The sequence below is a fragment of the Oncorhynchus clarkii genome, chromosome 28 (genome assembly GCF_045791955.1).
Source record: "Oncorhynchus clarkii lewisi isolate Uvic-CL-2024 chromosome 28, UVic_Ocla_1.0, whole genome shotgun sequence".
Classification (NCBI taxonomy): Eukaryota; Metazoa; Chordata; class Actinopteri; order Salmoniformes; family Salmonidae; genus Oncorhynchus; species Oncorhynchus clarkii.
In genome coordinates, this window is record NC_092174.1 from 26,942,084 (window position 1) to 26,953,963 (window position 11,880).

Below are 11,880 nucleotides of genomic sequence, written 5' to 3' on the forward strand. Positions count from 1 at the left end.
ATTAAATTGTTTTTTTTCCCGTCATCAATCTACACACAATATCCCATAATGATAAAGCAAAAACATTTTTTTTACACATTTTTGCTAATTTATTAAAAGTAAAAAACTGAAATATGACACTTACGTAAGTATTCAGACCCTTCACTCAGTACTTTGTTGAAGCACCTTTGGCAGCAATTACAGCCTCGTTAGTCTTCTTGGGTATGACGCTACAAGCTTGGCACACCTGTATTTGGAGAGTTTCTCCCATTCTTCTTTCCAGATCCTCTCAAGCTCTGTCAGATTGGATGGGGAGTGTCGCTGCACAGCTATTTTCAGGTCTCTCCGGAGATGTTCAATCGGGTTCAAGTCCGGGCTCTGGGTGGGCCACTCAAGGACATTCAGTGACTTATCCCGAAGCCACTCCTGCGTTGTATTGGCTGTGTGTTTAGGGTCATTGTCCTGTTGGAAGGTGAACCTTTACCCCAGTCTGAGGTCCTGAGCACTATGGAGCAGGTTTTCATCAAGGATCTCTGTGCTTTGCTCCGTTTATCTTTCCCTCATTCCTGACTAGTTTCTCCCAGTCCCTGACGCTGAAAAATATCCCCACAACATGATGCTGCCACCACCATTCTTCACCGTAGAGATGGTGCCAGTTTTCCTCCCGACGTGACACTTGGCACGTTTTTCTGTTTTCAGAGATTCCTTTTCACCTTTTAGCTGTGCCTTGGTTAAAGGTCAATATTCTCTATCCTTGTATCAAAAAAGTGTATTTATAACAAATAAATGCAGTAAAGTTGACACCAGCTTCCATTGCTATGCGATTTACTTTTGTAAGTGTGTTTTCTGAATATGCTGAAGATTTCTAAATGTCCATGATCCTTATTGATGATGCTGAGATTCAGAATACTTTTTGTTCGCAATTATAACTTGGTATCCCTCATAACTATTGCCACTGGAGGTTCTGTTGAGGCTTGCTGCAGAAGTAACCCTGGAAATGTTTTTAATTCCCACCAGGGTTGTCCCCAAAATGGTACGCTGTTCCCTATGTAGTGCACTACTTTTGACCAGGTCTAATAGTAGCGCACTACAGGGAATACCTTACCCAGGAGTCTTTTCTCAGAATTTGTTGAGAACCAAGTGTTCCCACAACCTCTGGGTTAATAACGCCAGGGGATATACAAGAACCTCTGTTACACGTTTCCTCAGAAATACATACTTAATTTAATGAAGGTACTGGTGTCTTCATTCAACTCTCTCCAAACTTGCCGCGTCCTTTATATGTTCTATGCTACAGAAACATGCTCTAAACACAAACATTGAGGTTAACATGTTTATTGAAAGCACAAAATTACAACAGAGTAACTAACGTAGGCTATAAATGATTTGTAACAAACCAAACAAAAAGCAATAGCAGCATATCTCATCACATACTTCTGACTTGCTGTCAGGAATAGTTTGACATATAATAAATACAGACAATACATCAAACAAAAGAGAACTTCCTTTCAGACAAATGAAACAATGACCTCACATGAAGAGGGTGGTGTACGTGCAGAGAGTTGGGAGAAAAAACTGTCCCAAAAAAAACATCTGCTAAATCAGAAGACCTGCAGAGACCAGTAGAGGTAGACGAAGACAGAAACTCCCCCAAAACCAAACAGGGGCTTGGATGAGCAGTGATATGTTTGTGCCTGGCCACCAGATGCATACTTGTGGAACTTTAAGCATTTCCCCAATACCCATTGAGGAAATGTCAATGAGAATACCTTCCGAAACTGTCAACATGTTGAATGAATGAATGGCTGTGTTGTTTCATTTACTGTGCACGGGTCCACCTGGTTGAATGAATCAAAAACAGATTCTGAAGACCCTGAACTGGGTTTGGCAGAGCTGGAGACCTGTGGTCTTCAGAGATGGAGTTATTTAGTCAGAAACACAAATGTATACACTGTTGCCCTATTTACAATCAGAAAATAGGAAACATAAACAATCTAAAAATGACAAATGGTCCATACTTGTAAGCACATACGCATTTTGAATAAATAAGGTGTGATACGTCACGTAAATAAATTAAGAGTAATTACATAAAAAAAAAAAATGTGTGCTTATTTGAATGAGTGTGTATTTATACGTGTTTGTAAAATAAAGTCAGTATATATGATGTGGATGTGTGTAGGTTTGAGGGCACCTATATGTGTGTTTAAGCGGAGTAAAAAAGACTCTGTATATGTGTCAATGCGTGTGCATGCATGTGCCTGTGAATGTGGGTCAGAGTGTCCATGATTTAGAGCTCCAGCTGGCACTCTAAGCCGGGTAGATAATTGGACCCTAGAATCTTCTTCCCATTCCAGGAGGACACACACCAACACCTGGCATGGGGTCCCACCAGAGACGACTCACACTAGAACACAACAGAAGAGGGGGCAATATATTCAATTACATGGATCAACTTCACTGCATTGATAAATGTTTTCCTGGTCAGATCACACTATCTACCACTAATGAGCTAATGCTATTGCTAAACAAACCTACAGCTCAGGTGCTATGCCTTACCTGCTTGGCCTTGTAGAAGCCATGTTTGTCACAGTTGGGTAGGTAGAAGTTGGTGAACTTCTCTCCTAGTTCCTGCTGAGAGCTGGTTATCTTGTCCAGAGCTGCATGCAGCTCAATGTGGCAGGGACCCTGGGGACAAGACAAAGAACAGTCAACATCTGATACAAAACATACTGTATAATAAACACAGCAAGATGGACATAGAATACGTTATGAAATCAAATCAAACTTTATTTGTCACATGCACCGAATACAACAGGTGTATTTATACCTTCCTGTGAAATGCTTACTTACAAGCCATTAACCAACAATGCAGTTCAAGAAAGAGTTCAGAAACTATTTAACAAATAAACCAAAGTAAAAAATAATAAAAAGTAACACAATATAGTAACAATAACGAGGCTATACACAGGGGATACCGGTACCGAGTCAGTGTGAGGGGGTACAGGTTAGTCGAGGTAATTTGTACATGTAGGTAGAGGTGAAGTGACTATGCTTAGATAATAAACAGAGCAGCAGCAGTGTAAAAACACATGGAGGGGGGGTCAATGTAATAGTCTGGTGGCCATTTCATTAATTGTTCAGCAGTCTTATGGCTTGGGGGTAGAAGCTGTTAAGGAGCTTTTTGATCCAACACTAAGTTGTTATATCTGACTAAGAACATTCAATTGTCATGTGTTAAAATGCTAAGCAAATTTAATCTCAAGGGAGTAACATTTTCTCACTGAGTCTGGGTGGTTTTTGTTAAAAGGGCAACAGCTTCCTCTGGTGGCTAGGAGCTAAATAGTCTTGAACTCTAAATTAGGTTCTCTCCACTAAGCTACATCTGAAGAAGAAGAAAGTAAGTCCGGGGCCATATAAAGCACCTGATTTAGGATCAGCCCTTACGAAAACAGATTGCAGTCAGAGTGCAGTATAACTGCAGTATTCTGCAAATACTGTGTTCAATATACCAGTGTTTTTTGCTGGAGTTTGCTGCACTGAAAGTAAAGGGGCTGAATAATTTTGCACGCCCAATTTCAGTTTTTGATTTGTAAAAAAAGTTTGAAATATCCAATAAATGTCGTTCCACTTCATGATAGTGTCCCACTTGTTGTTGATTCTTCACAAAAAAATACAGTTTTATATCTTTATGTTTGAAGCCTGAAATGTGGCAAAAGGTCGCAAAGTTCAAGGGGGCCGAATACTTTCGCAAGGCACTGTATGTAAGTTGTTCCACCATTACAGTCTGAAGACCTACCGAACTTTGACAGTAAGTCAGATCAGGGACTTGACTTTCACTGGGTGGGTTATGTCCACTCCCTCCCACACATTTTGAAATTGCATTTTTTTCACCCCCAGATTTATCATTGCAATGTGATACAAAAAGCGGCAACAGTGTGCTTTAGGACCATGCGGACGCCTCCGAGCAGTTGGGTAGGCTGTTTGGAGTGTACAGCCTGCTGGATTTAGGACCTCGTGGACACCACAGAGCGGGCTGACAGGCTGTGTGAAGGCAAAGCTGCTGGAAGGCTGGCTGGACCAGCTTGAGAGAGTTGAGTATAGTTCAGTGTGTATGTTGTTGCACTCTTTCACCGAGTTGTAAAAGCATGCAGAGCAGAAACTGGCTACTATTTAGGTAAGGTAGTTGTTTAACTTAAGATTTTTTTTACTAGTGTTTATTTGCAGTGCTGAGCTAGTATTGTAACTGACATGTAACGATAGCTAATGTTTTTTTCCCTCTCGACTGAGATGAATGAATAAGCTATGCTAGCTACCACAGCCAGGTCAGCTCTAGCCTCCAGTTCTGTCAGACAGCGATATGAGGTGGATATTATTATTATGTAACAGCTGTTGTTTGTATGAAAATGTTTTGCAGCCTTTGTTTGTCCCGTTTCAGAAGTAATTTAACTTGGCTAGCTATCGCCAGTTGATGTACCGTTAGAGAGAGCTTCCAAAAGTTGTTGAAAGTTAGCTATTCTTTTTGCCTCAAACGCGAAACCATCGGCCAAACGATTGAATATTGATATTCTGACGTTTTTTTCAGTGCAATGTGAATAAAATAGTCAGTATGGCAATGTAATGTTAGTTTCCCTAGCTAATTCCCTACTTTTCACACAGGCATAGTAATAAATGGCTCTAACGTTACATGCTTCACTGCCAAGGTGCACAGTAGAGGTCTGCACAGGACTGATTTCGTCATCCCACTTCCACACCTGCTTGCTTTCTGTCCGACTCCCACCCGCTACTGAAAGAACTGGTCCCAAACCCAACCACAGTCCAGCTATTTTATTTTAGGTGTATATGATGCAGCTCACTTGCCAGCCATGGTCCCAGCAATTCTGCAACATATAGGCAATACCAAATGCACAAAAATAACTTAAGAAATAGGTTAAATTACCCGAGATTCTCACATGGCCCTTATATTGTAGTACTAGGCTATGTCAGCCAATTTGCTAGATGTAGTTTGAAGAGAGCAGAGTTGGGTGATCAATATTTATGGCTATTTCTAGGCAATGTAGTAAACTATAGCCTAATCATAGGTCTATTTAGGAAGTCAATTTAACTGCCCCCATGCCCATGCATAGGCTACGGCCTACTCTATTTAATTGAGACTACAAGCGCACCTGATTTCGCAGGTGTGGCTACTGAACTGGAAGCAGCAAGAATGATGAGCGGCACTTGCTAAAATTTGGCATTGGCCTATAGGACACAGCCTACCCTTTAGGAGGACCATTTGCAGGCAGAGGCAAATAAATGGGTAATCAGTACTTATTGAAAATGAAAAGGTTCAACGCTAGCTCACGACTTAGCCTATGTGCCCGGTATGCCTTTTCCTTTTTAATAATGATTACATTTTTTGATTGTACTTTTGACACACGTTTGTTGAACGCCCTCCACTTCTTGCCATTATCAAGATTTATTTACAGACACTGTAGTAAACTACAGTCTATGAAATATACTTAACTATAATTATTCACTGCCATGGGATTAACCGCCCATGTAGGCAGCCTACTCTATTTCAATGAGACCACACATACTAGGTGCACTTGAACTCTCACGCCCAACTAGGAGGGTTAGACTACTGAAGTTGAAGCAGCAAATTCTGTGTGAATAATGCAAAAAAATATATGCTTTTAATACAACAGGTAGGCTAACGCATGCAAAGCAGAAAGAGGATCGTTTCCAAATAATTTGTGAGAACTAAAAAATAATAATTCTGAACCCCACTCCCACTCACAGCTTGAAAAATGCTGACAGCACTGCAATGATCACAGTCAGGAACTGCAGGTCCCGCAGGAATCGCATGGGAATATACAGTGCCTTGCGAAAGTATTCGGCCCCCTTGAACTTTGCGACCTTTTGCCACATTTCAGGCTTCAAACATAAAGATATAAAACTGTATTATTTTGTGAAGAATCAACAACAAGTGGGACACAATCATGAAGTGGAACGACATTTATTGGATATTTCAAACTTTTTAACAAATCAAAAACTGAAAAATTGGGCGTGCAAAATTATTCAGCCCCTTTACTTTCAGTGCAGCAAACTCTCTCCAGAAGTTCAGTGAGGATCTCTGAATGATCCAATGTTGACCTAAATGACTAATGATGATAAATACAATCCACCTGTGTGTAATCAAGTCTCCGTATAAATGCACCTGCACTGTGATAGTCTCAGAGGTCCGTCAAAAGCGCAGAGAGCATCATGAAGAACAAGGAACACACCAGGCAGGTCCGAGATACTGTTGTGAAGAAGTTTAAAGCCGGATTTGGATACAAAAATATTTCCCAAGCTTTAAACATCCCAAGGAGCACTGTGCAAGCGATAATATTGAAATGGAAAGAGTATCAGACCACTGCAAATCTACCAAGACCTGGCCGTCCCTCTAAACTTTCAGCTCATACAAGGAGAAGACTGATCAGAGATGCAGCCAAGAGGCCCATGATCACTCTGGATGAACTGCAGAGATCTACAGCTGAGGTGGGAGACTCTGTCCATAGGACAACAATCAGTCGTATATTGCACAAATCTGGCCTTTATGGAAGAGTGGCAAGAAGAAAGACATTTCTTAAAGATAGAGACACACCAAACATGTGGAAGAAGGTGCTCTGGTCAGATGAAACCAAAATTGAACTTTTTGGCAACAATGCAAGACGTTATGTTTGGCGTAAAAGCAACACAGCTCATCACCCTGAACGCACCATCCCCACTGTCAAACATGGTGGTGGCAGCATCATGGTTTGGGCCTGCTTTTCTTCAGCAGGGACAGGGAAGATGGTTAAAATTGATGGGAAGATGGATGGAGCCAAATACTGGACCATTCTGGAAGAAAACCTGATGGAGTCTGAAAAAGACCTGAGACTGGGACGGAGATTTGTCTTCCAACAAGACAATGATCCAAAACATAAAGCAAAATCTACAATGGAATGGTTCAAAAATAAACATATCCAGGTGTTAGAATGGCCAAGTCAAAGTCCAGACCTGAATCCAATCGAGAATCTGTGGAAAGAACTGAAAACTGCTGTTCACAAATGCTCTCCATCCAACCTCACTGAGCTCGAGCTGTTTTGCAAGGAGGAATGGGAAAAAATGTCAGTCTCTCGATGTGCAAAACTGATAGAGACATACCCCAAGCGACTTACAGTTGTAATCGCAGCAAAAGGTGGCGCTACAAAGTATTAACTTAAGGGGGCTGAATAATTTTGCACGCCCAATTTTTCAGTTTTTGATTTGTTAAAAAAGTTTGAAATATCCAATAAATGTCGTTCCACTTCATGATTGTGTCCCACTTGTTGTTGATTCTTCACAAAAAAATACAGTTTTATATCTTTATGTTTGAAGCCTGAAATGTGGCAAAAGGTCGCAAAGTTCAAGGGGGCCGAATACTTTCGCAAGGCACTGTAGCCCTCTAGTGCAGTCAATACACAACACTATGCTCATCATGTCTTAGCAGGATCAGATGGTGACAGTGCTCCCAGCAGGGTCAGACAGCCAGGGAAGACCAGTCTATGGAGCTCAAGTGAATTTTGCAGTATATTAACAATCGCATTGAATGATACAAAGTTCCATCTTGAATTGATGGGTAGACCTACTGTAGCTATATGACCGCAACTGAAGATTAAAGTTACAGTCTGGGATCTGGGAATAATGGTCATTTCAACTATTGAACCATTGATTCTACTCTTGGATAATATAATGAATAAACGTACACTAAGGTAATTATTTGTCATGCCTCATTTTAAGAGGATCAGATGGTGACAGGGGTCTCAGCAGGGTCAGGCAGCCAGGGAAGACACGTCTGTGACAGAGGTGAGGTGAATTTTTGCACATACAACAATTCATTATCTCTGTGTAGCAAACACTGGACAAGCCAGATGCTATTTTAAGGCAGTCTGACAAACCTCCAAAGTTGATTTCCAAACTGTTTCAAGGGTTGATAGAGGCTTTTCCTGATGACACAAAACATGTCAAACTAAAATGCGAGGAGGATCTGGTAGAAGCTATTGATGATGATGAATGGATACAGATGTGTTAGAATGCCTAGTCATGTTCATATCATCTCAGACATAAATGATTGCAGTTTAAGACCATCCATAGAATGTACTATATGCCAGTGAAACTGAATTAGATGCACTCAGAAATGTCATTCCTCTCCTGGGGGTTTAAAACACACATATTTGCATATTTTATGGGCTTGTGAAGGCTGCATGGCTGAATTCTGGTAAAGAGTATGTTCTTTTTTCTCAGCATGTCTACAGATTCTCCCGTCTCACTGTTGATACCGGAGACTTATCTGAAAAACTGTGTATCCAAGCATTTATACTGGCTAAGAAATGAATTGACATTAATTGGAAGGTCGGTTATCCTCCTACAATGTCAAGTTATGTATCACTAGATTTGATTTATTACAAGATTAAGGGCATGATGGGCAACTTTCATAAGGACTGGATGCCTTATATGGAATACAGTACAACTAAAGGAGTCTGTATTGAAAAGATACCCACCTCAGGGGAGATACCTATTTATTCCCTAGCTGCTGGGCTGCTCAGTCCTAGCCCTGGGGTCTGTCGTCCTGTGGGTTGTCACGTTGTCACTCCTAATACTACCAAAACCAATTAGTGAAACATTCCTAAGATCCTAAAGCTGAGTGGGGTGCGTTGGGTTGGGGCGCTGCAGGGTGGTGGACCCCTAGGGACAGGACAGGGCAACCCAGCTATATTGTGTGCAAATAAAAAGAGCTCTACAGTATTATTAGTCCTAGGAGATTAATTATATGGAGGATTTGCTGTTTCTGTGTGTTAATGTATATTTGAGGTGTATGTCAGTTTTTTTTTTGCTTCATTTTTTGTTTCCAAACCTTTCCCTTTGGGAATTAAACTAAATTAAAAGTGTGACCTGAGAAGGAAATTGTGTTGGGAAAAGAGTTGAGTTATTGACTAGATTGGTTGGGGTGGCAGCTCGGTCTGGCTGAAATTTGATACAGAGGATGTCTTAATAAAGACAATCAAAGTATTTTTTCAAGAGTTGTTCATTTGTTAGGCTATTGGTTAAAGGTGCAACACAATATTTATTATTGAATTACCTTTGATCTAGTTCTGTCTTATTAACCACATAAACATGTATTATTGAATTACCTTTGATCAAGTTCAGTCTTATTAACCACATAAACATATTTATTAAGGATCTCTTACCTAGCTTGATGACTGTGGGCATGTTTGCTTACTTTTTGTTATAGACTGGATTGTGTAAAATTGCAGGAAATTAGCTTTAGATAGCCCCCAAAAGCTGGGGGAGGACCCCCTGACTCTCCACCAGGCTATGTCCCCCCCCACTTCTAAAACCAAAGTGTGTTGCCCACTTCTAAAACCAAAAACCCTGCTTCAGATTGAACACTGTGCATACCTGTTCCACCAGTTTCTTGCGGATGGTGTTGACCTTGGCCTTGATGCTCTCCTGAGCACCCTCATTTTTGGTGTCAAAGGGGGTGTTGAGTCCCAGGAAGTAGGCTAGGGAGCTGTGGTCTGGCACCCCTTCTACTTTCTCTGTGGATTAGAGAGAGAAATTAGTGGGTAAGTATACCATGTTTTACATAAATTTAGATTATATCCTTTTGATTATGTTGTCAAAAAAGGTTTAATTTGTAGATTGTCCAATATCTTTATAAATAAGTAATAGCTGAAGGAAGGAATCAATGAATGAAAAACATAAAGGACAAAAAGCAGAGTCTACCTTGTCCCTGGTCCTCAGTGCAGATGGCCTGTCCTCTGGTGAGGGAGTGGAGGGGTCTAGGATCCCCAGCTCTTGGGCTGCATTTTAACCCCTGAGCACAGTGGGCCGTGTATACCCCACAGGAGGCCCCCTTCTCCAGGGCACATGCCATGCAGCAGCCACAGCCTGGCTCCCTGAGAACCTGCTTACAGTCTGGGGAAATGGCCGGGCATTCATCCAGCTTCTCCTGGGTACAGGGGGCACAGCGAATAGGCTCCGGGCCCACCACAGGGGAAGACTGGGCCAGAGTGGTCAGGAGGGACAATGACATCGCTGCCAGCAGGGTCAACTTCTTATATAATCCAAGCATCTCGAATCTTCAGGTGTAGAAAGACACTAAAATCTACAGTCAGGTGTAGATGTGAATTTTCTTCAAGTGCGGTCTTTAATCTTCAAGTGTAGTTTTTGCTTAGTCCTCAAGTACTTATGAGAAGCACAATATACTGTAGATCGGCATCTATAGGTTTCCTTCTTTCTTTCTGAACTGAATTCTCAGAACAAAGGAGTTGCAGTATTTATACAGAGCTCTGACCCTCAGGGAGGTTAATGTTTGAACCAGTGACTCCAGATATTAAACATTTTGGTTAGACAGCGCAGAACCAGCATTAGCTGTATTGGGTGGGTTGACCTCTGGTAGTGTGTGTAGATCTGAACTGGGGTTCACTGAAGCTGCCTGCCTGCCCTGTCATCAATATTTACTCTGGGACGAGGAGTGATTGTACAAGGTGATGTTGGAAAACATTGCAAAATCAATTCGTTGTTTTTTTGGTTTTGACCCCTCAATCGTTCATACTGTACATACTGTATGATGTGGGGGACAAACTAATAATGGATTGATGTTAAGTTGTGCATTGAGATTCATCCTTTGGTACATGACTTACCTAAGGGTCAGAAGTTATAGGTCAGTCATGAACTGGATATGATTTGATTCTACTCTACTTTCATAAACCATATGTGTTGTTCAGCCCATGTGGTGGACTAGGGGTCATCTGCAGGGAACATAAACATGATCATCCCATCAGTTACATAACCATGCAACCATAACATGTTTGTCTGGAGAATGTATTTTTTAATTGGTCACTTCCTGGTGTAGTATTAGTTAATCACACTTTATCTACGGTTAACACTGAACACCTCTACACCCCTCCCCCATACCTTGACACACTGTTTCTCTGTGCCTCTATGATACCTCATGTTTTTCATCGCATGATGAAGCATGGTGACTTTGTGCAATGACTGGACTATTAGTCAGTGTCTCGAGACACCAACTGAAACTACCTTGTCATATGTGGATACTGGAAGGTTGTTGGGTCATTCCACGAAATGAGTTCAATATTGCATTTAACAAGCATGTTATATTAAATTAAGTGCCCTTTGATATAGACCACATGTAAAATTCAATAAATCAGACTTGCTAAAGTGCCATAATTCTGTATATTGGCATGTCCCTCTGTGACTTCTAACACGTACACCCTGTTACCCATAGATTAACCTAAAGTATCAGACGTAAAAGAAAATGCCTGAGCGGAGTTCCTACATTCTGTTTTCAGGGGAAAAGGAAGCTGGGTGGAATTAGCTGTATCCCTGAAAAATGTATGCATCCGTTTTTTTCCAACTCCGCTAAGTCTACCCATAGATAGACAGGCTAGAATTATTTTAACAATAAAACATTTTTTTGAAGCTTGCATTAAATTGCCGCTCACTGATGCACACACACACAAGTTTCCATTCATCCTTTCATAAGGAAATTTATGGCTGATTTGAGATGAAATCATCAACCCTGTTACTTTATTTTGCACTTATTGATAGGCTCTTACTATCGGAATAGTTTTTACAGAGTTACACTACCCAAAAGGGACTAATTTTATGGAACGACTCTGTTATTTTCCCAGTCTGATGAAATGCTGGCCTTGGTAAACACAATTGGTACATTGGAGGTGTACCCTGGATAACGTCCAGATAACCTTTATTCATGTTCTTGAATCAGACACATGTATTTCTCTTGCATTGTATTGCTTTAGTGACACACAGTATGTATCATATTGCAATGATTTATTGGATGCCATTTAGTCATGTTGCAAGCCTACTCAACAA

General features: G+C 41.0%; 1 protein-coding gene across 1 annotated transcript; it reads right to left on the reverse strand.

Annotated features, from left to right (window-relative positions):
- Positions 1–70: 70 nt before the first annotated feature.
- LOC139386639 (insulin-like growth factor-binding protein 1) lies at positions 71–10,436 on the reverse strand. The gene is made up of 4 exons (XM_071132386.1): positions 9,748–10,436; positions 9,421–9,560; positions 2,536–2,664; positions 71–2,383 (listed from the first exon to the last, which is right to left on the reverse strand). The coding sequence occupies exons 1-4, from the start codon at positions 10,094–10,096 to the stop codon at positions 2,267–2,269; spliced, it is 735 nt and encodes a 244-aa protein (XP_070988487.1). The 5' UTR covers positions 10,097–10,436; the 3' UTR covers positions 71–2,266.
- Between the last annotated feature and the right edge of the window lie 1,444 nt (positions 10,437–11,880).